Source organism: Hoplias malabaricus, chromosome Y (genome assembly GCF_029633855.1).
Source record: "Hoplias malabaricus isolate fHopMal1 chromosome Y, fHopMal1.hap1, whole genome shotgun sequence".
NCBI classification, from domain to species: domain Eukaryota; kingdom Metazoa; phylum Chordata; class Actinopteri; order Characiformes; family Erythrinidae; genus Hoplias; species Hoplias malabaricus.
The window spans coordinates 34,504,875-34,532,278 of record NC_089820.1 but is presented as its reverse complement, the minus strand read 5'-3'; the positions used below and the strand labels follow the sequence as shown (position 1 = coordinate 34,532,278).

Sequence of the window (27,404 nt, the reverse complement as noted above, 5' to 3'; positions counted from 1 at the left end):
CACAAATATTAACACTCACATAGGCATAGGGTACTCATGAAGGCTATGGCTTAGGCTCCAGGTTGTGTCAACACAGAAGCATAAACTTGCCCTAGTGTTTTGCTAGTATGTAACTCTTTTAGTAGATAGGTGAGCTTGGCTGTATAGGATGTTTCAGTATACATTTTTGTCAAATATTGGGTTAGACTAATTTCATTTCTAGATATTAAAATATCTTTTATATGTGATCCTAGTGTTTTGTTAATATGTAACACTTTTAGTAGATAGGTGAGCTTGGCTGTATATGATGTTTCAGTATACATTTTTGTCAAATATTGGGTTAGACTAATTTCATTTCTAGATATTAAAATATCTTTTATATGTGATCCTAGTGTTTTGTTAATATATAACACTTTAGTAGATAGGTGAGCTTGGCTTAGCTTTAAATGGTGTTGTCAATCTGTAAGCCAGATTTGGCACTAACTCAAGTAATGCTTTCTAACACTAGTGAAACTGCCAAAATATGCATTTTCTAAGCAAACTCAGCACAAACCCTGAGGCTGCTATAACATAGCTTGGACCATTCTTGCTAACGAGTGGTAAAGTTGACCCTTCAAAAAAAGGTCAGAGCAGAAGGCCTCCTGGGTGTTAATGTTTGCTTCCCTATGGAGAGGTTTATAACTAAATTGGGTCACTCCAGGTTTCCCTGGGTCTTTCTCATGCTGTGTCCCCCTACCCAATAGCATAAATCATATGGTTCTTTGACATGTTTTTAACAAATAGAGCACCCTTTCTATCAGTAACATCCTCACACTATATCAAAAATTAATGAAGCACCAGATGCTGTAAAAATCCATCTATGCATAGAATCTCAGGAGTATGGCAAGTAGCTGCTGATGGTGGAGGACAGCCCAGGCTTTGATGCACCAGTAAACCTAAGTCCTTATAGTGCTGGCCTGCTTTTACATTCCCCTCTTACCCCAGATGTGTTCTAATTGAGACTGGTTTTGAAATGGTTGTCAATGAGGATTTGCCCAATTCATGTTCAGAACTGATCGAATGAATGCTTGCAGAGTCAATCCGGCTATACCCTGTCAGCAGCTGTTAGGGTTAGCAAGTCGTTCAGATTTAGATTTAATTATTTCAGGCTGATTAACCAGACAGGGATTAGTCCTGGACTCTATACTTGGGTGAATTTCATTTCATAATCTTACCCCTAGTTCTTGCTTTCGAGTGTTATCTTGCCTCTTGGAACTGAGTTACAAGGTGTAGTGGTTAAAATCTTTGCCTATGAAATGGAACAAACGTTCAAGTGCCAAGAACATCATATTTTCTGCTTGATTCATTTCAGGGTCACTGTGTTGATGCATCAGAACACAGACAAAAAGAAAAAAAGACTAGCACTTATGCAGTGCTATGCTGCAGGTCTGCAGCAGTATCAGAATTCTGGACTTTAACATAGTTAACTTAATGGCGCCATGCCTTCAAAAGCGTTCCACAAACCTATGTTATTATCCACTCCTAATTCTCTGTGATATGAAGCTGTATTCTGCAGCTTATTTGGTGGCTTTTTTTTTAAACTTCCAGATTCACCTTCAATGCTGCAGTAGCCAAAGTCTCTAGAATGTAACTGCTTCTGCTGGGACGCAAGCTGGGGTCTGATCAACCTTATCTGTGTTGCATGGGCAAGGGTGTCTGATGTTGAAAGACCCAAAGCACACAGTGACCCTAGTTTACATCACTGATGATGCATCTGGGAGATGTATCTTGCACAGTGAAGTCTGGCGTAGTCACCACTTACTTGTGAGAGAGAACCCTAACCAAGCTACAGAACAGTCCTCGAAAAAATACCCCCAAGGGGTCTCAAGAGGGAGGGATGAGGATAAGATCTACATCTGGACAGATCAAAAGGCATTGACCCAGGCTAACTAAATGACTGAGATGTATCTGCAGCAAGCTTTGCAAGAATGTACAAGGCCTTAAAGTTCATCAGGCCTGAGTGAAATGTATGGAGAAGGAGGTGCAGCACACAGGCCTTGAGCCTGGTGAAATGCATGAGGAGCCCAGCCAGGAGACACCCACAGAGCCCAGTCCCTCCCTGCACCACAGTCCCCTAATCCCAGCAGAATAGTTCACCAACTACAACGGATCAAGATATCAGAGATGTGATAAACATCATCCAAGCTACAGCAAAAGGAGATACAGACCACCGACTTCATATGATGACTGCCATCATCGGTGGATTCATGGTAGAAAGATTCTTCAGTCAAGAAATAAAACGCAAATCCTACTTACACCATGACCCACAGAGCCAACAAAAAACAGCAGCTGAGGCAAGAGCTCTGCCCCCTCAAAAATGATACAAATGTTCTACAGAGGAGGAAAGCAAGCCCTAGCTGACTTTGAAGAAGATTGGTAATCCTTCGAAGAGCAGAGTGGCATAGAAGAAGGGGAAGAGAGAGGGGGATAGAAAATGTGCTGCTTTCATTGCTAATACCTTCGGCTTCACAAAAAAACGTATAGGCTGGCTCGCCTGCTCAGCAGAGGAAGTTCTTTCTTTCCTTTCACCATGACCACCGGTGTGAACCTGATCCTGGATTATTATGCAACTTGTCAACTGGGCCAGGATGAGCTTCAACCTTACCACATCGAGATCCTTGGTGCTAAAAAGGGGGAAAGTGGTTGACAAATTGTGTTTCTCCTTGGCTGGAACAGCCATCCCTTCCGTCAGTGAGCAGTCAGTGATCTCAGTGCATCTCTGAAAGACACCGCCGCCATTCAGAAGTCCAGCAAAGGGTTGGAAAGTTGGCTCACCAAGGTCAACAAGTCAGGCCTGCCGGGCAGATTCAAGGCATGGGTCTACCAGCACTCCATCATACCACGTGTTCTGTGGCCTCTGCTGGTTTACTCAGAGTAATGGGAGCAGTGTCAACAGTGGAGTCCCTGTAGCAAAATCACTAAATTTCTCTGTAAATGGTTGGGCCTCCCCCACAGCCTCAGTAGTGCAGCCCTTTACAGCACCAGCACACACCTTATAGCTCCCATTCAGTGGTATCACTGAAGAACTCATGGTGGCACGCACGAGAAGTCCTTCAGTCCTTCCCTACAAAGACTCCAGGGACCAGAAAGTGTCAGCAGCCGGCAAAGTCTGTGTGAAGGTGTCTGATGTAGAAAGACTCGAAACTTCATCAGTGATGTTACCTAGGGTCACTGGGTGAGTCCCAGTGCATCCGGAAGATGTATCTTGCACACAGCATTTAAGGTGAAACTGGAAATTCAGAGATATCGTCATACTACTAGCGCTATTTTATGCTTGTTATGAGGTAAAGGGACACAATGTGCTGAAACTACATCAATCTAACATAATACAATGGTTATCATAGTTTATAAAAGGAAATATTTATATTTGTGGCTTTCTTTTGTCACTTGCACTGCCATCTTGCTGGTGATTTACAGGGCATTCATAGCCCTGCATTTGAAGTGTGCCCCTGAAAAATCTCCATTTTAAGGTGTATATGGAGCTACCCTCCACCATACTCTTTCTCAATCAAGAATTGAGACATTACCCTTTACCCTTGGGCTAAACAGAGTTAGGCTGCTAAGGGATTTAGCCCTTTTTCAATAGAAAAATCACAATTCAGCATGCTGTATAGTTCAGGACTAGGCTTAATCCCTGTCTGGGAAACCATCCTGTAGTGTGTGGTACCTGCAAAATACAGTAATAATATTATGTATTTTATTCATCTTGAAAATGTATTCAAGTAAAGGAGGTAGCAAATATAATTGCTATTCACACAAGAATTAAATTATATGGTTCAGGGATGCAAATTTTCACTTGTGCGCACACATCTTGTATAATCTCTGTAGTGTAAAACAAACTTCCTATACATATCTATGGATGCACCACTACCACTTTTTCCCCTTCCGATACCGATATTTCATGTTCAAGTATCTGCCGATACAGAGTACTGACACCACTTACTAGACAGGTCCCTATAAATCCAGATATTTATAGGTTAAAGATTTTATTTTGTTAAAGCAGTGTTCTGTATCACTAATAAGATGTAATAAGCTTGACTGAACAATATTTACTGTATTAACTTTATTAATTGCTTTATTCATATTTACCATTTTATTTCAGAGCCAAAAAAAATACCATTTAGGCAGTGCAGTAACAAGTACAAGTAGGAAAGCATAAATTTACTAAGCCTGACTGAACAGCTTTTTACACTGTTATGAGGATATTTATATATAACATATATATATGTTAGCGTGTACTTGTTAGTGTGCTTCTATGTGGTTGCTTGAATGAAGTTAGTGTGCTTTGGCATGCCTTAAGCTGGGGTTACACTACAAAACTTGTAGCCTGATTAATTTTTTATTTTTTTTTTGCCTTGAAATCACGTTTCAGACCAATCACAGCCAGTGGAGGATGCTGGTCTTTCAAGGAGGGGAAGCTCAATTTCGGCCTACATCATAAAACGTGTCGGTATATTTATACATAAATTCTACCCTCCGTTCCTTTTCAAGAAAATGATCTGTGACCCTGTTGTACCAACAAGGCGTCTTTTCCAGGGACTTGACTAGTGTCCTCTCAATGGCCAGCAGAGCTAGGCTGCTTAAACGGCCTTGGCCCATGTGAAGTGTGTCCGCCTGTGCTCCCACAGATCTTTACACCAAAGGATCGCTGATTTGCTCACTTCGCTGTTAATCAAAAAGGGATTCAGCCTTAGAAAAATCATCCAATCATCATGCAGAAGCTGAGCGTCCAGGCCAGCCGAGGTCAGCACACTGCCCCATAGACCCCCAGAGACGCAGAGTGTCCGATGGGAGGGACAAAGCCCAGCATTTATCCAATGACTCGTCTCGCTTCGCTATTGAACTCTGTGGACGCTCAGTGTCCGCGCTGTTTAAATCAATGTGAAGCTGCAGGAATGATTGAGAGGAAAGCTGCGTCTTTAACAGTGATAAGAAGCTGATTCTGAACAAAAGTTGAGCGCGTTGTAGTGCATATTTATTCAATGACATGTACACACAACAGTATATATTTGATCACTTATTTTTTGACATTTTAGGGGAAGCTGAGCTTCCCTTGCAGTCTTAGAGCAATCGCCTCTGGTCACAGCATATGAAATATTTGATTTTTGGACCTGACTTTAGGCGTAGTCCCATAGTGTAAACTCTTCATCAACCCAAGGCTGAACAAGTCCTTTCAACAACCAAATAGAACAGAGCCTGGAAAGTAAACATAGGCTTGTGCAGTGGAGCACAGTGGAGTACGGATTAAACGGTAAAACTATAGATAACTATAGATAATGGAAATTACATAGTGCACATGTCCCCAAATAATGAGTATTACCTGTAGGAGAACAAAGTGAGCCACGCAACCCACTGGTACAGACTTTATTCCAACTGTATTCCTTCTGATTTTCCATTCCACCTTAAATGATGGCACACTGTGGCACGTACTATGGCTACCACAGTTTCTGAACCATTTACGGTGGAACATAGCTGCAACTATGTTATTGTACTAATTTCCATCTCCTGTTGCAGTGTGTAGAGACCACAATGTTTTCCTATCCATGACCCAAAGAGATTTTTACAGGGTTTTTTTTTCTTTGTGGTTTTACACAAATAGCAGCGCAAACAATAACCACAGTGAGTTGTACGTATGTCTCCAAGGAAATTCGAGTTGCATGTTTAGGTTGCGAGTTTGGAGTCGTGTAGTGTAGTGCATGTGAGAGAGATTTTTCCAGTCTCCATTTTAAAAAAAATATATGTAAATAAATAAATAAATAAATAAATTGTTTGGTGTGAAATTCCTAGTAATTCCTAGAAATTCCTTTTTTTTTTTTTAAATCTGTCCCAACTTTAAATTCAAGCTGCATCTAACAGCGCACATGTGCGTCAGTATCTGCTTCATGGGGTGTGTCCCAAAAAGTACCCTGTGTACTACATGTAGGGAATAGTAAGTAGTGGGCCTTTTCATATACTGTGTTTAAGTGCCCGTTTCAGTGCTCATACCAATATAGTATTGGTGCAACACTATACATAACTCTACATTTCTAATGAAACACTGGGCGAGCGGGTGTCTACTAGAGATGTCACAAGAATTGATGCTTCGGTAACAAATTAATACCAAAATTCTGAAAACGATATGGTTCTTGTTTCCTACGGTACCGAACACGTCTCAGATCTCTCCGACCACTCATGGTCACCATAATAAGCCTACACGCAAATAAGCCAAGAAAGCTAAAACAACAACACAAGGAATGGCGTTGGCAGGAGAAGCAACAGGTCCATGATGACTGGTTGGGGAAAAAAAAAGTTACATATGGAAATAATTAGCATTCGAGTGTGACAACCAAACAAAAGTGCTGCGTCGCAAAGCCTAAAAGGCCCAGAAGCGACTCTCTCACAAAGCATACCAGCACCTACCTTATGCTGTTCCCTTTAAAACTAGACCAAATTTGTGACTTTCCGTCAAATGTTAGTTAGTGATCCTCATGTTTGTGTAAAGAGTACTGGCAATAGGGTTACAAAAAGTACAATAAATTTTAAAAAATAATAAAATATGATGCCTGTGTAGCTGTGTTTCAAAGACACTTGAGTCAAGTCTGTAGATTAAACATGGGCCAAGTTATGGTGATGCGTAACCAAAGTTGAGGGACAAACACAGACCCCGTACTTCAGCAGAGAGCATGTGGTTTCAATGTGGACTCATGCAGCACAAGAGACCACTCCGTTTAATTTGGCAGCCACAAGCTCAACAAACAAACATCAACGCAGTAAAGGTTTTCAAAGCTTAGATTTCTTTCACTAGCTGCCTCTCTCCTGCTGCGACCATTTAAAATACAGGAGGGGTCTGAGGGAGGTTGCCTTGCTTAACAGCTAATCAGAGTGAAGCGCCCACCTTCCAACATGTCTGGCAATTAAAGTGGTAGAGTACTGTGTTAGAAACAACACTAAACCAAATACATGAAAAATAAATTACACTTTTCTTTCTATTTTTTTTATAAAAAAAAAAGCGAGAATAATTTTTAGATAAAGGCATTTATGTAGACATGCATTTGTTTCATTGGTTTATTTTTTGTCATAATATTGAGAATCGTGGAATTTTAATGGTATTGGTACCAACTTATACATTTCTGGTATCATGACATCCCTAGTGTCTGCAGAAATTTGACAGTGCAGTGTACATTGACATATCTGTTTGAAATACTCATGTGGATTTTACATCACTGTACATCTTTAAAATGTTTTTATGGTATGTTTATGGAAAATTGGGTCTAGTTGCTGACAGTTGTATTTATTTGTTACAGCAGCAGCAGGACAGCTTAGGGAGCCAGTTTAGTCAGATGAGTCTGGTTCGGCAGGCCTCTGGTGAGGTCTCGGAGACCCAATCGGGCCTCTTTCCACATTCTATGGTGCTCCAGAACCCGCCATCTGGCTACATGATCCCCCACCCAGGCCAGCCTGTCTCTGGTCCTGCATATCCACCACTGACCCCAGTCAACCAGCCTATCATCCAGCAGCAAGGATACATACAGCAGCCTGTGCAGCAGGTATACCATGCAAACCTTTTTATCCCCAAGCATAGATTTATATAAACTAAACCCAATCACTAAATAAGCATATTGTTAATTTTACGTATTTATTTTTAACACTACTGTCAAATAAATTAAAAGATAATACACAGTGGAATTTGTGAAAAATTAATTAAAGAATTGTTGCATCCCTGGTATTTTTGTCGATTAAACCCCATGAAACATTTTATTTATTTATGAATAAAAGAAATAAATAAAACATTTTAGACATTTTCTAATCATGTGTCTGTCTGTTTTCCAGATGCCTGCGTGCTACTGTGCTCCTGGTCAATATTCCCACTCTAACCAGCAATACAGACCTGTTACACCAGTACACTACAGCACTCAGAGCCAACCTGTACCACCACAACAACCAGGTACTAACTCACTCTCTCTCTCCCCCACCCACCCACCCCAGACTGACTGCTTATGGGGTATGTTTATGAATGTGTCGGCGGTTTGTGTCTACTCTCTGCTTATAAAGTAGTTTTGCTACTCTCTGCACTGTTTGTTATTGTTTTATACCTTTTATGACTCTCAGACTTGGGTGTGTGTGGATATCTCTGCAAATTTTAGACACTGATTAATGTTCATACTCGTGATGGATTGGAAGATATGGATTGGGGCGGCACGGTGGCTTAGTGGTTAGCACGTTCGCCTCCCAGCACTGGGATCTTGGGTTCAAGTCCCATCTGGGTGGAGTTTCCATGTTCTCCCCGTGTCTGCGTGGGTTTCCTCCGGGGTCTCCGGTTTCCTCCCACAGTCCAAAAACATGGAGGGTAGGTGAATTGGCTTCTCTAATAACTGTCCTGGTGTGTGAATGAATGTCTGTGTGTGTGAGCCCAGATATGGATTGGCGCTCTGCCCTGGGTTAAACCCTAGTGCCTGATGCAGTCCTCCAGGTGGACGGTCGTTCCTGGTCTAGAGTACGCTGTGCGCGTTTGGCTGCCGCTTCTCACCAGTGTGTGTGTCTGTGGATTGAGCGTTCTGAGCAGTGTGGATTGTAAAGCGTCCTTGGGTGTCTAGAAAGGCGCTATATAAGTGTAAAGATACATACATACATATTGTTTAAATTTAGAGAGGTAGATTTACATTCACTATGTGCATTGTGCAAGCAATAAAATGAAGTTGCAGTTATGAATTTTTTCTTTATTTCTGATGGCAGATTATTTTAATTCTTAAATGAATATTACAGGTATGTGCTGTTTTAATTTAGAGAAATTAACCAGTTTGGTTATTAGGGTTCAAGCACTCAGTGCTATTGTTTTTGTTAGGGTTTTTCTTATTATTCTTTTTCTCCTGTAAAAGTCATTGTGCGGAAGAGACCGTAGGTTGTACAGACTCCCCACTTGGAGGGTAGATGTAGTTTGTGTGCATCTCAGAGGACAAAAACTACACTGATTGGCCTAATGGTGGCGCTATAGCGAAGTGAAACGCGTTTAGGTTCATATCTCCTACACCGTGAGGCGTAGAGACAAAATCTTTTTTTCCACTGATTCTTTGGGTCCTGACAAATCAAAAACGGGTTAGTCAAAATTTCACTTTTCCAAGGTTATTATCACGCTAATTTGCATAATTTGCAAAACCTACTTTTGCGAACTAGTCCGGGGATTTTTATCCAATTCTCTTGAGCTTGGTGCCAAAATGTTCGCAGAAGTCTGAAGGTTAATAACCTTCAGACTTAAAGTTTAAATTTCGATTCAATATGGCCGCCATATGCAAATGAACCTCTTCGGCTTATTGTATGTTTTACTTACAAATTTATAACAATTTCATACCTTACTCCAATGTGTTCAAATTTCATATTCTAATTCCAGATATGATTCTGAGGTAGCATGTCAAATGAGCAGCCAATATTCATATAGGGGGCGCTGTAAATGCTACAAGTTTATATCTCAGCATCCGCAAGGCGGATCGGACCGCTGTTTGGCATGCTGCTTCTGTGTTCAAGGCTATAAGTGGAAAATTAAGGACAATTAGATTCGGCCAATCAGATGTCAGCACCTGTTTGACTACCTTAACAAGGTCCAATCATCATGGGACTTGACTGGTATGTTTCCTGGGAGCACTTCCTAAGTGCATAAAAATGTTTGTAACGATAGCCACTAGGGGGCACTATATCAAGAAAATATGATATTTCTCAGCGAAAATTAAGCGTATCGACACGCAGTTTACTTCTCTGTATACTCTGCAGAGGGCCTCACAACTTTATAGTTGCAAATGTTGTCAAAAAATGCATTGTATTTTCTCAATCGCCAGTTGTTTAAAATTGAACTTTTTCAAACTAGTCCGTGGAATTTTGCTCTATTCCCAAATAATTGACCTTGTTAGAATCTGCAGAGCCTGTAGGTCAATAATTATCAAAAAAAGTTCAACATTTGGACAAACTTTTGTTGTAATAAATCAATAAATCGAAGTGTGTGGAGCTTTAAACATTCTTTCAGCTGTAACTCAAACAAATTAAGCCCAATCAAGACTAAATTTGACATACGTATGTAGGGCCTTACTATGAAGAAGCATATACAATATGACTCCAATCCACCAAAAGGGGGCGCTACAATTAACAATAACTGATTAAATTAGCTTTTTTGTGTTATAGCGCCATCTAGGATTGCAGTGGCACCCCAATTTAATCATGTCATATGATCCTCATACTGATCAAGCATGTGCAGTTTTGAAATTTTTGGGGAAAGCGTTTTTGAGTTATAGGTGCATTTGTTATTTCTAGAATTCATGCTGGATCTCTCTTATTTAGAGGGGCCTGTAAGCCACATAGTGATGAAAGTTCAACATTTTATTGATAATTATTATAGGCCAGGTCTTTAAGCTTCCACTGATACCACATATGTCCATGTTAGGAAAATATCCATAGAGTAGTACTCCCTTAAAAAGTTCTAACATGAAAGACTGTAACTGCTTAGCAACACTATGTTACAGTAGTAAATTCTTTCACCACCAGATAGAACTACAAAACTAAATATTGTTTTGTTGATCTATATGGAGGTTAAGATCCTATTCACCTGCAAAGGTTAATGGTCATACTATATGAATATGAATATTTATCATAATTAAAAATTATAAAGTCTTCTATACCTCTTCAAGTGGCCATTTACCCTCACCAGTCAGAAAATACCCTTTGTTATTGTATGTTTTATTCTGATGTACTGAGTTTCTGATGTTTACACTTGTTTCTCACAGAGTACAGTGTCCCATTTAATGCCTGACATGTTAAAAGGCAAGAGCTGCACTCTGATTGGCTGTAGTGCGAGGCAACCTCCTCCCCTACACCGCCTCCTGCATTTAAATGCCCACCTGCATTTAAATATTTTAGATTTATATATAACTACTCTATAGTGGCCTGTCCAGAGCACAGGTTGCTCTGATAGTGGCCTTCAGCTCTTCTGCATTGTTGAGTCTGGCGTATTGCATCTTACTCTTCACAATACACTGTAGATTTTCAATGGGGTTAAGGTCAGGCGTGTTTGTTGGCCAATTAAGAACAGTGAGACCATGGTCCTTAAACCAGTTACTGGTAGCTTTGGCACTGTGTGCAAGTCCCAAGTCCTGTTGGAAAATGAAACCTGCATCTCCATAAAGTTGGTCAGAGCAGGAAGCATGAAATGCCCTAAAACATCCTGGTAGACGGCTGCATTGATCTTGGCCCTCAGAAAACACATTGGACCAACTCGAGCAGATGACATGGCAACCCAAACCATCACTACCTGTGGAAACTTTACACTGGCCCAAGCCACACGCTTCTGATGCTGTCTCTTGTTCAAGACTGGGTTCACACAAGGAATGCGACGCTGAAACCCATGTCTTGCATACATCTGTGCGTGGTGGTTCTTGAAGCGCTGACTCCAGCTGCAGTCCAGTCTTTGAGAATCTCCCTGACATTTTTGAATGGGTTTTATTTAACAATCCTCTACCACATCTTTTCCTTCCCTTCTCCTCTCTATTAATGTGCTTGGACACAGAGCTCTGTGAACAGCCAGCATGACCATTTGTGTCTTGCTCTGCTGGTGTAAGGTGTCAATGGTCGTCTTTTGGACAACTGTCAACTCAGCAGTCTTCCCCATGATTGTGGAGCCTACAGAACTAGACTGAGACCATTTAAAGGCCTTTGCAGGTGTTTTGAGTTAATTCACTGATTAGAGTGTCGCACCAGTTGTCTTCAATATTGAACCTTTTCACAAAATTCAAATTATAAATTGTCATTTATAATCATCAAATTAAAAGAAATCAACACTTGACATATATCAGTCTGTGAGTAATGAATGAGTATAATATGCAAGTTTAACACTTTGAATAGAATTACGGAAATCAACTTTTTCATGATATTCTAATTTTATGACCAACACCTGTAATATTCAAGTTTATAGTAAGCACTGCTCACACATTATATACCTCACACAAAGACCCTCTTACATCACACACATCACTCAGAAACAAACACACCTCAGAGACTGTAGAACACAAGTCACAAACACAAGCACCTATTACAAATAATCTGACACTGCACATACCTACTTGGCTCAATGTCTAACAATTTTGCCATAGCCACAAATGCCAATACATCCTCTCCCGATCAATTCATACTACAGGAGTTGTCAGATTTGACTTGACTGCCATATTAAGCCAGTTAGTGCTTGAACCCGCAGATAGCCGCTAGCAGCTCTGGTTATGATTATTTTACAGTGGTAGATACAGTAAGAGTTGTGGGCATTTTCAAAAGCCTACATGTCACTAATAGGTTTATACATTTAATACTTTATTGCTTAATAGATGTACTGGTACACCATCAATTAATTTTGAAATTTATTTGAACATTTTATGGTATTAAAGTTGCCTCTAATGATGCATAAGATGGGGGATAAGAGCATGTGGTTGATTGTAGTGTAACAGCACTACCTTCTAAACACAAGATTAAGATTTGATTTCCAGCCTGGACAAAGAGTACCACACTATACCACTATGGGTCCTTAGGCAAGACACAACGCTTACGTTGCTCTGGATAAGAAGAAAAATCAAAAATGTCATAAATGGAAATGTATGATGTCCAGTGTTTTGACTAGTCAGCGTGTGTATGTGATGGTTGAGGTGTGTGAGATGTTTTCTGGGTGGTAGGATGCGGGGCCGTGGCACTGTCTGAGAGGCCGTAAGATTCTCACAGTGAACCGGTCTCTTTTCCCACCCCTCACTTCTCTGCTGCTGATCCTGACCTCTGACTGTTATTTGTTCTTTGTGCTACATTCATCTTGCCAAGTAATGCAAAGAGTTTTGTGGACATGTCTAATCAGATGTTTTTGAACGTGGTCCTTTGATCAGATACATATCCAATCAGTGCTAAGTATGGTGGTCCTTGGCCAGCACGGGCAACATGGCAAGAAAAAATAACAAGGAGAGGCTTGAGTAGTGTACCAAATGGCACCATACTCCCTAAATAGGGCACTTCACATGTTGTGAACATAACCTGCTACACTCTGAGCGTTAGTTCGACAAGCAGATATAAAACCTTATTTGGCTGGAAATTTTACACCTGTACATACAACACAATGCCTGAGTATAGAAAACATTATTTACTCTACACTGTGCATTTGGGATTTTGAAAATTTCTTTGCACAGCAGTAAAAGCAAACCAGCTAGTCTTAACTTTAACTTAATTGCAGTGCTTATGACATGATTTGCTCAGCCAAGCCATAATGTAAAGCCAGTATACCTTTCAAAGAACATAACTACACCTGCAATGTTAAAAGATGCCGCTTTTGAATAAAACTACTCATAAATGATTTATAAAAGGTTTACAAGGTGTTTACTGGTTATTAATTAGGTTTCAAACACAAAAGTCATTCATATTCATTCATAGCACGGATAGAAAAGGTAAGTGACCTGTTATTTGCCAAAGAATGAGCCCACATCCATCTATACTGTTAAACCTCAGATCTTGCATAATACTGACCTTACTTTGTCTTCTTCATCAGTCGATATTAAGACTGTATGCACAACATACATTTCAGTTTAACTGTTTAAGCACCATGTTTTCCTGTACGTTTAGACACTTTCAGTATTAGAAAATAAAAGTTCACTGTTGCCCTTTCTTCCTTAAAAATGACTATTAATGTACTTCAAGGTATTAACAATCTAACCATGCAATAAACAGATGTTACACCATTATATAAACCTTTAAGTGTAGACTTGTTTTAAAATCGCTGAATCTTCCTATAAAACATACTATTGCTGCAGTACATTTATAGTAACAAACGGAAATTAATTAATACTATGCAAAACTTTTCATGGACACATTGAGTAGGAGCCAGACAGGGTTGACTATAGACTGGGTAACTGTTTAGAACTAGAAGAAAAGAAACAAAGTGAGGTGAAAAGAAACCACTCTGAAAGTCAATAGATACAACAGTGATTAGAATTTCAAGACCACACACTTGTCTTTGTTGGGTGCTTCTCAACCCTTAGCTGCTGTAAAACAGAGCGTGCACCTTGTCCATAATGTCACTAAAAGACTCCCATTTTCATACGGTGTGTCTGTTTGTTGGTGTGAACTCATGCATGTGTGTGGGGGGCTTATTGCACTGAATAGACACTTTTATTCTCTCAACGTGTGTCCTGAGAGACAAAGTAAAAATAGCTCTCTCTCTCTTCTGTATCTACTGCTTTCTCTGTAGGTCAGCTCATTTCTTTCTTTTTCCTATGACCGCTTTCTCCTTCTTCTTATCATTTTTTTCCCCTCCCTGTCTGAGTTTGTTTTTTTGAGTCTCTCTCTCGCTCTCTCTCTCTCTCTCTTGCTGGTGAATTGATTGCAGCCGGCTGATACAAAGGAGTCAGTCAGACAGGAAAGCGAATGTTGAACTTGCTGAAAACAGCTGTCTGCTTTCTGCCACCTTAAACACCCCACTCACTGACCTTGACATGGACTCCACCAAGCACAAGCAGCTAGAGGAGAGTTAGAGTGAAGAAATAAAAATGCACTGAGCATTGATAGGTGGTGATTCTATGAGTTTTCATTTTTGAAACTGTATTAAGTAATACATTTTAATATTATAATAATATTTCATATTTTTCAAAAAATGTAATATTCTCCGGGTAGTTCCAAGGTGACAAGTGATAATCATGAAACTTCGTCAAAGTGTAATCCTGTCACTTAGATGATTAACAGTTATTATGACCCATGACATATCTGCATTTCCAGCGTATAATGGATGTCTTAAACATTTAATGAACACTGAATAGCTGCTGGTTTCATAACAGGTGATTAGTACTGTTTGGATTTAGTGCAGACCATTCCGTGTAATACCACTGAATTACATGACCTACTTCTTGAGGATATGTTTTGCAAGATTTGACAAGAATGTTTTTGTTTTTTCAATAAAAAAAATGGCCAACACACAAGAAAAGCCTGCAGTGTGATGTATACAGAGCAGAGCATTCTGATGAATGGTCATACCCAGCCCTAGTAAGTTTAACAGTGAGTCTGGATTGGATGTGTAATGTGAAAGCTAATTGTAGACTTCCAAATGGTTGAAGGTTCTAATGTTTCAGTCTTACAGATATCCTGAGACCAGATAAATGATTTAAAAGTAAAAAATACAGAATATATTAAGAACTCGAGTACAAAGTACAACAACCCTTTACCTATGTTTGTGTTTTTTGTTGTTTTATTGAGAGTTTTAATCTTATATATTTGTCTGTGCTTTCCAGGTTATCAGGCTGTCATGCCCAGTCAACCACCACTCAGCTACCAGGGCATGGTAGGAGTGCAGCAGCCTCAGAGCCAATCACTGGTCGGCAGCCAGACTGGGATGGCCAATCAGGTTCAGAGTGTCATGGTGCAGTACCCAGCCATCCCGCCATATCAAGTGAGTACATTTATTGTCTTGAAAATCAATTTTGTTTTCTTGTGATCTATTTTACCTGTTCTGAACTGACAACTGATGGCAATTGAAGTCTGAAAAAAAGCTCCCATAATTATTCCTAGTGAGATTGTGTTGGCGGGGGTAGAGTGATATAGATTTGGTGTGTGTATGTGTGTGTGTCCAGGTGTCTGTGCCGCAGGGTTCTCAGAGTGTTCCTCAGCCGGCCTATCAACAGCAGATTGTCCTGCAGGGACAGACCAATCAGACGCCACTTCCCTCTGCCAGCATGCAGGTCTACTACAGTGTTATGCCCCCAGGGCAGCATTCTACTGTGAGGTACCGCACTCATACTCAGTCAGTTCCAGTACCCTTCCTTAAGGTTTGTACATTTTCATACAGACCTTCAGGCACTTCTTTTTTTTTTTTTTTTTAAGTAGCCTTTTTTCTTTTTAATGACAACACTAAAAATAGGGTAATTTGATTTTGATTCAACAAATATACCAGTCTATTTTTGCCAGTTGACTACTGATATTTTCTAAGGCAATTGCATTTTTTTAAACCAATCCTTTATATTTGTATGATGATAGAATAAAAGTGTGTTTTATTTAGACAGATTAAAAACATTCACATACACAGATATATATATCCAGATTAAGCCAATTGTGCTGTTTTTGTCTTGATTTTTCACTCAAGAAAACTCTAAGCTGTATTGCATTTATAATTCAAATAAAAATGGTCCTTTGATTGTGCTGTATTTTCTTAAGAAATGTCTGATATTAACTGGGGCAAACTTGTTAAAAAAATTGGTTGATTCTCTTAAAACACAGTAGCTTTCATAGCACATGCTCATTTTTCAAGAAAGCATGTATTACTGCAGAAGGTCAGAAGCCCCCTGTGCTATTCGCTGGTATTGATTTTTCCATGTATGTGTTTGTGTTATAGCTCCACTGTTGGTTTTCTGCCTCCACCGTGTTCGGAACAGATGCAGTTCCCGAGGGCGGCCTCCTCTCCCTGCAGCTCTCAGCCAGTCCCAGGTCACCAGTGTACAGGTAGTTTCTGAACCAATTCCCATGTTGCGGCCAGTGAAACAATAAAAAAAAAAAAAAAAAAAATCATGCTGAAGTACCACTGGGGATTACACACAAAAAGGCCATAATCAGCAAACTGTTTAAATAGCAGCTACTTGGAAGAGTGAAAATGTCCTTCAGGCAATTTTCTGCACTTAAATTCTCATCATAAGGGCTTTAGCCATGTTTTTTAAGGGAGGTGTGTGCAGACCGATGCTAGGTGCTTCGGTAAGCAGTTGTTATGAATGCTGCATTTTGTGTTGCCTTCCAGGGCTATGCATGAAAATGTAATGTTTATCTTACTGGTATTTGTTTATTTTATGGAAAAGATCTTGTTATTTACTCATTTCATTAAGACATTTTTACAGTGTTTTTGTAGGAAAGCCTTTAACCCTCTGGAGGCAACATGCTTGGCGCTGATTAACATCTATACTAGAGTTCAGTTGTATATTCCATCAACGGAATTTGTGAAGCTGATGGTAAATGTTTTCTGCACAGAGCTTAGCTGATAGAGATAAAAACAAAAACAGCTTGCAGTAAAGTTTGGATACACTCTGCTGCTTTCAAGCAGTCATCTGAAACTGCTGCTTGTGGCTTTGTTCCTCCAAAGCAGTCTGTGTCGTTGCTAAATAACTAGAATACCACCATTTTACAACCAAACAGTTCAGTTGGTCTCACTGATGGGGTGGGCTGAGGGCTAATGGGCCATTATCATTGACTGTGGGGAGGGCTCTAAAGAAAACTTCATAAATGTTCACAATTTGTTTTTTCACTATAGATCAGCACCTGATATCTACAAACACAAAAAACAGATGAATGACGTACATCATTCTCTCACATTATTGTTACTGGGTTTGTACTGAATATTAGCATGTGTAGCTTTTTGAGAACAAACCTTTTTAGGTAGGTGAAATTTGTTAAAATGTCAAGTTACCTCAGTTGTGGCTGAAAGGCCTCAGACTCCAGGGGGTTAAGTGCTTATTAAGTATTTGCTCCCAGCCAGCTGCAGAAATATTTGAATAAATGTTAATAATGCATGGAAAACTGCAAAGATACTATGATGAGAATGAGCCTGTGTGTTTGTGGGGAAAACTGTTTTTAAATGAGGCAACTGTCACTAAGGTTATCATGGCCATAAAATGAGAAAGTGTATTTTAAAAGACAGGGGCGAGGGCTGGTCTCATTTGGACATTTCTTTCTTTAATAAACAACCTTAAATGGAGTGCTCTATGCTTTTTGGGCCAGTGGGGAGAGGGTGAGGGGCGCACGTGCACCGGCTTTGTTCAAGCAGCTATTTAATTGGGCATCTCAGCTGTCCTGTCCTTGCAGATGACCTGTTTTGTTTGTGTGCTTGTGTCTGTGTTCTTGTGAATCACTCCAGCCCAACCAATCTCTGTCCTTTCCAGTAAATAACTGACATGTCAATACTGTGGTTACGCTGTTAATGTTGCATTTATTTAAGCATTAATTCTGTATTACAATTGTAGACTGGGGCAGGTTAATGTCTTTAAATAAATCAAGCTACAGGAATAAGATATTATGTATATATTATATTCTCTCTTTATAAAGAGCTATTTTATTTAGAAGAGGTATATTATATTTAAATAATATAGTGTACCATGCATGGCCTGTGGATGAGGTGAAACTGGAACAAAACCCTGCCTTAACTGTCTTACCGAAATGTATTGATACAAGTCAAAAGTAATAAGATATTAAGCAATTTTTAGACCATTTGTATTGATGCACTTGTCAATGAGTTTTAATACTTTTGGTAATAATAATAATAAAGTAAAAGATAAAGACTATATGGATTATGAAACATTTAAATAGGCTATTGTTTGCCATGTAGAAATATTTGTCTTTGAACATTGTGCTACCTGACAGAACATATAAACTTTACAGGAATTAGATGGGTAAATTGTTTTCAATATTAAAATGGTAATGATTGCTGGTTCATTAGGTAATTTACTGAGAATAAACAAATTATTACAATTCAGAGTGTTCAGGCTAAACAGTTGTCTGTTGAATTTATTACAAGTTGGAGGTAGTACATTTTTTATTTATTTTTTATTTTTTTAGGTGTGCCTCCACCGCCCCCCAGTGGTGGCATGCTGATGATGCAGTTGAGTGTCCCTCCCAACAATCAGCCTCGTGCACCGTCCCCAGTCCATTGGAAACATAAGTATTACAGCCTGGACCACCAGCTCCACCATGGTCCCAAACCCAGCGAGCTCACCCCACTGGATACCTCTCAGGTATGTAAGCCTGCATTGTTTATCTCAGTTTTAACTCCGTTTTAGTCAGCCAGTATATACAGATGCATCTCAATGAATCATCAAAAAGTTAATTTATTTCAGTAACTCAATTCAAAATGTGAAACTCATATATATTCATTACAAACAGACTGATCTATTTCAAGTGTTTATTTCTTTTAATGTTGATGATTATGGCTTACAGCCAATAAAAACCCAAAAGTCATTATCTCAGAAAATTAGAATAATCAACACAAAACACCTGCAAAGGTTTTCTAAGCCTTTAAAAATGGTCCCTTAGTCTGGTTCAGTAGGATACACAATCATGGGGACAGATGTCCAGAAGGCAGTGATTGATACCCTCCTGCTGTATCCAAGCATATGAAAGGAAGGTTGAGTGGAAGGGAAAAGTGTGGTAGAAAAACGTGCACAAGAAACAGGGTTAACAGCAGCCTTGAAAGGAATGTCAAGAAATTTGGGGGAGCTTCATAAGGAGTGGTCTGCTGCTGGAGTGCTTCAAGAGCCACCACACACAGCCCTATCCAGGACACAGGCTACTACTGTCACATTCCTTGTTTCAAGCCACTCATGACCTAGAGACAATGTCAGAATTGTCTTACCTGGACCAAGGAGAAAAAGGACTGGACTGTTGCTCAGTGGTCCAAAGTTTTGTTTTCAGAATAAAGTAAATTTTGCATTTCATTTGAAAATCAAGGTCCCAGAGTCTGGAGGAAGAGTGGAGAGGCACACAATCCAGGCTGCTTGAGTCTAGTGTGAAGCTTACACAATCAGTGATGGTTCAGGGAGCCATGTCATCAGCTGGTGTTGGTACACTGTGTTATACCTATATAATGAGTTTCACTTTTTTTAAATTGAATTACTGAAATAACTTTTTGATGATATTCAAATGTATTGAGATGTACCTGTATTTGGTTTGTCTGTTTGTATGTGCACGCTGGAGCTACCAGGATAGGACTCCTAGTTAAAAAAAAAAAAAATATATATATATATATATATATATCAATAGACCCCCAAACTTGACACCTATTAGCCCACTCAAACCACAAACCACATTAATGGCTTTAATGGAGAAAAATATACAAAACTTCATCATGTAGATTAATAGGTTTACAGTAATTAATAGTAAAACTGTATGCTGGAAATATTTATGCCAAAAGGATTGTGAAGACTGTCTTGTAGTGTTTGGTTAACAATTGCAATCTTATGGTGTTTTTCCATTGTGTGGTACATGTTCTGACTGACTCTATTCTGCTCTACTCGCTTGGTCCCTGGTTGAGTCTGTTAAAAACAAATGTGTTTGCTACTGTAGTTTGGAGATTTTACAAGTGGCTAGTTTATACAGAAGGTCTGTATACCAGTCTTCAGGCCAATCAGCACTCTGCAATGGTTAAACATCACGTTAAGCCCCTATTCTGCTCATTTGTAACCACATACAAGGAAAAATTACAACGTTTCCAAGGACCAGGCACTAAATTTGTTTAATGCAAAAGCAAAAGAGCAGAGTTTAGGGTTGCAAAGGGGCTGAAAATGTCAGATAAATTTCCAGTGAATTACCAGTAACTTTCCATGGGAAATTTAGCTCGGAAATGTAGCAAATATTCCATAATGTAAAGATTCCATGGGAACTTTGGGAATTTATCAGAATTTATAGAAACTACATCAAGCACTGTCATCAAGGTACTTTTTTTGTCAACAGCAGACATGAAGGCACACGTGATGTCATAGTTGATGCACATGACATTTCATGTTGAATAAAACGACAAAGTTTAAAATCACTAAAGCTGATGGTCATTTTTAATAAATAATGTTTAATAAATGTTTAATAAATAATTAAGTGTTAATTCTTGTTACAGAGATCTGTTGAGGCAAAAAAATATAGGTAACTAGCCTTGGTAAAGTAACTTCTTGTTAGCCTGCTAGCCTTGGTAAACTAATTGAATGAAATTGAAATGAAAATGAAATTGCCCATTTAGATTTTCTGATTTACCAGATATTAAATTAATAGTTGCTTAAAGGTTTCAATGATATTAATGTCAATAAAAATATGAACATTGTCAAAACTTACCTGACTTTAGGTTACAGTAGTGGTGTGTGTCAAGTTTCTACAAATCATCTGGACATATTCTGTATGTGTAATGGAGGATTGAACTGTGCAGGGAGTGTGGTCTCAATAGCCTTTTAGTGTATAATGTGCCTGGGACTGAGGAGCAGCTTTTTTGTGAAAATATAAGATTATGCTACAGTATACTTTTACCAACTATATGTAAGTTTCTCACCTTTAGCTTTGAAAATTCCTGGAATTTTGCAACCCTTGTATATCTTAGGCACGTGAAAAAAAAACTGTGTATTTGATTTTTACCTCAAGTCCATTCCAAAAGATTTTTGTTTCATAAGACACTAAAAATTTCTTCTCCTTATACTTTCTTCAGAATAGTCCTCAGCTGGCCAGCCCCGCCCCTTCTCCTGCCCACTCTCCTACTCCAGCTCACCTAGCCAATCTAAAAGGAATCCGTCCTGGTCTTGCTCCCTGTCCTATCATGCCTCAGTTCTCTCGTCCCTTCGTTCCAGGCCAAGGTGAGCAATTTATTGGTTAGTGGGGTGGGTGTCTCTGTGTTGTAGAATTTTAGTATTATGAATTCTTAAAACTAATTTATACTCTTGTGTTGACTCCACACAGAGGCTAATCAAGAGCCCTGTACTGTTGTGAGAAATTATACAGAAGTGGAAAGAGTACTAAAATATTTTACTCAAGTACAAGTTATCAATATAAAAATGTACTCAAGTAAAAGTAAAAAGTAGGGCATTTGAAATTTACTCTGAGTAAAATTACTTATTTACTATTTATCTCTGTGTGTTTTGGGGGAGGTTCTCTCCTGTGTAGCACAACAAAGGACAAGGGGATATAAATTTTAAACCAGTTGGTTTTAATTAATGGATGGAATTAAAATGGAATTTTACTAATTAAATAAAATGCTCATGGAGTGGCCTGAAGATATGAACATGACAATTAAAATAGTTGAGGCTAGGTCTATTCAACATCATATTCCTATTAAAGGGATTTTTTTATTTTGAACTGGGTATATATGAGGTACTTATGCCTAGTTCGTGCCCGTAGTACACAGCGTTCAGCTTTCTTCCACTTTACATAGATTTTCATAAAATCTAGTTAGCAATCTGCTGGTAACATGTTATTAATAGTTTGCTAGCTAGAAAACTAGTTGTCATAGCAGCCAGGTACTTTTAAATACAGAGCTATAATTCCTCAAATAGAGAAATGTGCAAAAAAGTTCAGTGATGCATGTTAACAAAAGTTAAAAGAATACAAAAGTATGGAAAATAAATAAAGAATAATTAGTGCAGATGTGTAACAAAGGCCAATATGGGTAACAGTTGAATAATACCAACCAGCACACACTGATGTATTTTTGCTAATTTGAGCCGCTTATTAAAATAGGAAAACTTATTTTTAACTACAAATGCAATGGTACAACTATTTTGTAACGTACCTGTACGTGCTCTACATGTGCAGGTTTGACGTTAGGTTTCTATAAGCTCCTAATTCTCTCTTGGAAAACACAGCTTACACTGCGTTATCAAGATGTTGTCTTACTTGCACTTGAAGCCGAAGTGGAACTTTAAATATGGCCCGGGGTTAATTTCCTTCCAGAGTAACTCAGGATTTGTCAGGGTTTCACATTCAGCCGGGACTGCACCAGAAACGGACTTGATTTTAGCAGTAGATTGCTCTTCAGAACTTTTGTTTACTCCAGAAGTTTCTGGTGTGCACTTTTTTTGCATTTTCATGTATGTTTTTACTCAGTAACAGATGTGATTTTTAAATGTAGTGAAATATAGTAATTAAAGCAAAGTGTACTTAAGTAAAAGTAAAGTTACAGGTTTTAAAAACTACCTAAAGTACATGTATAGTAAATGTGTAAATACTTTCCACCTCTGCCTTTATACTTCTGTGTTGGTGCCTGCGTCACTCTGCAATTACATCGCAACTGTGCTAGGGCTATAGTTCTATGTAGTAGTATCTAGTGGTGGTTAGTTTTATAAATGATTATACAAAGTGCACTTTTTAGGCAGTAGGTAGTTGTTTGTGACAGGGACAGAGTTAAATGAGATGCCAGGAAAGAAACAAATGCGAAGCTGGCATGTTCTTCCCAAATTGTCCCCCTTCTCGGGTTTTTTTATTATTTTTTTTCCCCCCCTGGAGCCATCAGTATTTTCCTTTGTTCAAAATTTTTATTCATCCTTGACATCCACATTATGTCTGATGAAATCTCTCGCTATGAATTTGCTGCAGTCTCTGTAATGTGGAGCAAAGGAGTTCAAGTTTCTGGACTTCTAAACAATGTGTGACTCACTACCGACAAATCAGTCATAATCTGCGTCGTCGCAACAGCTGGTTACATTTCTGGAGAGGGTGTATGTTGGCTACAGTACAGGATTTGCGTTGGAGTATTGCCTACGACGTAGGTTTGATGCAGAAGTAGAAATTGGGCTTGACCCTAAACTAAATCATACTGCCTGGTTACATTTCATAATTGTGTATGTCTACAGGTGATGGCAGGTATCCTTTACTTGGACAGCCTCTTCAGTACAACCCTCCCATAAGACCTCCACTAATGCACAGCCCTCATATGGTCAATCACCACCACCACCATCATCACCACCAGGTTAAACACATACACAATGTGTACACACACACACACACACACACACACAAACTCTCACTCTCTCATCTTGCATACTAATGAATACCTCATACCACTGTCATCACCAGCTCAAACACTGAGTCACATACACAAACAGTTTACAACATGGTTTTGACCAGCACCTTAACACAATTTAGTTCATGACTGAAATCCATTTTTTCCCCCTTCCACAGTAACAAACGGCCCTATCACATTTAAACTAAGGCATGAATCATACTGACCAATCTAACAGACATGAATAAATTACTCACACTTCTTCTAATGCATCTTTTTGCCTTTCCCAGGCTTCTATGGGCATCCGTCATGTGGGACGTGGCCGGAGACCCCCAAAGAAATCATTGTCTACTGATATGAGTCCAGGGGATCTGGGTAATGTAAACATGCATGGAGACACATCAGTTATTTTTCAGTGATGGAGAAAAAGTACAAAGAATCTCATTTTCAGAGAAAGCATTTTCAGCTTAAAAATGGCATTTGATGTAAAATTAAAATGTAAAATATTCCCATTAGGTGAAATTGATCTATGTTGAAGACGTATCCAACTAAAAATGTACTTGAATACATATAATGTATGGTCTGAACAATGAGTCTGAACACATACATACATGCTTTTTTGAAAAAGCATATATTTTACTTTAACACTGATTGCTCTTTACCCTCAGTGTTTGTAATTTTGTGTGTTACAGATAGAGCCACGATATCAGGTTCAGCTATCTGCAGTGTAACATAACCAGCTATCTGGTTATCTGTAGTGTAACATAAGCCATTGCTTAAGGCTGGTTCATAGTTCTGCTTCATAGTTCATGTGGATGTGATGCTTGCTTCACTCTTCCTGGTGATCTGGTGCTTCTAAGCCCGAGTTGGGGGTGACGCTGTAGTGTTTCTGGAAGCTGCTCTTGCCATTCAAAAGAAAAAATAATAAAATAAATAAGTAATGATGTCTTTGCTCACATTGTCTTGCTATACTTTAATGATGTGATTGACACAGTGATACTTCAGAGTGAAAGTTTAGAGAGATGGTGCTTGTCATTACAGACAGAATAATGACACTAGTCTTGTCAATCTTGTCTTGAATCTATCAAAATAACCCTAAAAATCCATCAAAAGAGTTTGCTTGAGCTAATATGTTCTGAGAGAAGCAGACACGGTTTAGTCCAATACACTTTTCCAACCTCCTATAACATGTTCTCTGGCCAATGTGTAAATGAGGCGCATTTGCTGTGCATTGTTTTGGTTTTTCCTGTGTTATGCGTCCTTGTGCATCAACGCCCGTGTTAAGTGTGAACCAGGATTTAGCTATCAGTGCTCAAAAGAATGATTTCATGGTCTGAAAAAAAAAACACCTGGGAATAATCCTAATTTCTAATTGGTTCCGAATTAATAGTTTCTTTTTCTGCGTGCAGTGTCCAGTCGTGTTCTGGAAGTCACAGACCTGCCAGCCGGTATAAGTCGCTCGGAGGCGGACTCATTGCTCGGAGAGTTGGGGAAGGCAGGGGCTTTGATCAAATGGCTTCCAGAGCCACAGCCCCCCCAGCGCTCAGACAGCAGCAACACAAACTATGACCCCTCCAAAGTGCCCCCCCATGACCTGGCATCCACCTACACCATCCTGGCTACCTTCCCAACAAAGTATGCCGCGCAGAGTGCACTGCTGAAACTGAACAACTCCATTTGTACGTTCAGACTTAAATCCAGCAAGACACATGATGAGGTTCACACACTCGAGAGAGCCAGCTCTCAATGAGGCCACGTCTCCCTTTACACTCCCTGCCCAATCACCAACATTGCCTTGGGCTCACATCCTGCCATCCTCACTCACTACTTTTTTGTTTTTCTTTTTTGTTTAGTATAATTACTTTTGTTTGTTTGCATCACTGTGGCGAAACATGAACGGGTTTGATACTGTTGGGCTTTTCACTTGGGTTTGTTAATACAAGAAAGAAAAGAAAAAAAAAATTGAATGTTTGAAATGGGCATAAATATCCAACTCAAAATGTTACTTAATCAAACCAAAAACATTTATTTTGCAAAATTTTTTAAAGACTCTGGTGCTTTATTACAAAAGACGGCATGGTGATTGTTCATTATAATTTTGTACAAGAGGACAGAATGACGTGACATTATATATATTATGTTCCCCTGACCTCCCACTGTCCCTGGACCACATGCACTAGCTTGCAGTTTGCCTTGTTTGTGACTCCTTTTGGTGGGGCGGGACGGTACGTTTGTGAAACTGCAAACAAGAGAAAGCGTCTGCTCTGCTTTTAGCCCTGACTGCACTGTTACCCTAAAAAACAAAACACGACGCCACCAACAACAGAAAAAGAAAAACTATCCTGTAGTGAAGAATTGATTTTCATTGGCAGAATAATTTCTCCTCTTTTCCCTGACAAATCTTATCTCTGTTTAGACACAAATGCGAAGTTGATAGTGGGTCGGACTGGTTCTGTGTTTTCATTTTATTTATAAGCAGATGATGGATTTTCTTTTAAACCTTCACTCCAGTTCAGTTCATTCTCCTCCTCTAATCCCCAGGAATTTTTAAAGAAAAGGAAAAAAAATAAAAGGAAAAAAATACATAAAAAAGAGTTTTATCTGTGTCTCATAAGAAGGGTCACTCAAAGATGGAAAGTCATACACCTCATACCTGCCTTTGTTTTTGTTTGTTGCAGATTGTGTGGCTAATGGAAGACTGTAAAATTGTTTTATTTCAGTTTGAAACAAATAAATGTTTACACAAAAGCGTGCAAGTTCTTCAGAGACAGTTGATGAACTTTGTCCTTTTCTATTTGTAGCACAAATCTTAAAGTCACACTAATGTTATATTAAGTAAGACTTTAAAGAGATTGTCAAACTAAAATGTTAAAGAAAATCTAAATTGTATTTTGAAGGCCTAGGACAGGCTTTTCACCATTTGAGCAGCACAAAAGGGGACAAACTGAGGTAAGATATCTTGGAAAATTTTATCATTTGGGCTGTAAGCTAGTCTTCATATCGCAATTCATTTGAATTTTTTATTTTTTTTTCTTCCTCACATGTTTTTTTATTTTTTTTCTTCCTCACATGTTTTTCAACCCTCTTCCCAAAGTTACATAATGCATTTTCTGCAGTGCTGGGCAGACAGTTAGACTTGTCCTATGGCTTTTATATTTTAACTTATGGCATTCAGCAGACGCCATCATTCAGTGCAACTAATCACGTTACTGAATTAGAAAAAATGTGTTAGGAGTTCATGGTGTCTATAGAGAAGCATATTGTGCTTGCTAATAAATCGTTGTAAAAACACAGGACAACTTCTCTATCACTGCTAAACCTGTGCATATAATTAAATTGCAACTTGACCTGTTTAATAAAAAATGTTATTAGAATGTAAACAGAGCGGCACTAATTGGTTTGATGAGAGATTGTGTGTATAGGGGTGGTAAACTCACCCATGGGTTGTGTTCTATCCAAAAATGATAGTAAACTTGCACCTATCTTGAGTTTATATATTGATGTTGATGATCGGTTTTGTTTGTTGATCGATTGATGATCAAGTAGTTATTTCTGGGGAAAAAATGTATCTCAGATGAAAAAAAAAAACAAAAAAAAAACTCCTACTTCGCTCTCCATGTAACTCCCTGCCATTAATGGATTTAAAAAACAGCCAATTTTAAGACAAAACGATGCCTCAGGCAATAAGTTGAGTGATGGGTTTTTAAACTTTTATAAAGTTATATAAACTCTCTTAAGCAAACATTGTTTTTATTTTAAAAAATGTGGTTCTTCTACTGCATCACTTAAATAACCCTATGTGCAGGTGCATCTCAATAAATTAAAATATCAAAAATGTATTTATTTCAGTAATTCTGTAAAAATGTGATACTCATTACAAACAAAATTATCTATTTTGAGCATTTATTTCTTTTAA

At 38.8% G+C, this 27,404-nt stretch overlaps 1 protein-coding gene across 8 annotated transcripts in view; it reads left to right on the top strand.

Moving 5' to 3' along the window:
* The window catches only part of LOC136677972 (R3H domain-containing protein 1-like), a 90,755-nt gene extending 63,552 nt beyond the window's left edge, over positions 1–27,203 (top strand). For 4 of the 8 annotated variants that reach the window (XM_066655701.1, XM_066655697.1, XM_066655700.1 and 1 more), the window contains 10 exons: positions 7,302–7,544; positions 7,828–7,942; positions 15,279–15,436; positions 15,618–15,769; positions 16,376–16,482; positions 18,580–18,755; positions 21,203–21,347; positions 23,340–23,455; positions 23,779–23,863; positions 24,898–27,203. In XM_066655701.1, the coding sequence (XP_066511798.1) occupies positions 7,302–7,544; positions 7,828–7,942; positions 15,279–15,436; positions 15,618–15,769; positions 16,376–16,482; positions 18,580–18,755; positions 21,203–21,347; positions 23,340–23,455; positions 23,779–23,863; positions 24,898–25,238 (1,638 nt within the window). In that variant the 3' untranslated portion in view covers positions 25,239–27,203. The remainder of the gene's footprint in view (positions 1–7,301; positions 7,545–7,827; positions 7,943–15,278; positions 15,437–15,617; positions 15,770–16,375; positions 16,483–18,579; positions 18,756–21,202; positions 21,348–23,339; positions 23,456–23,778; positions 23,864–24,897) is intronic. The other 4 variants (XM_066655703.1, XM_066655704.1, XM_066655702.1 and 1 more) reach the window with 1 other exon arrangement.
* Positions 27,204–27,404: the final 201 nt, after the last annotated feature.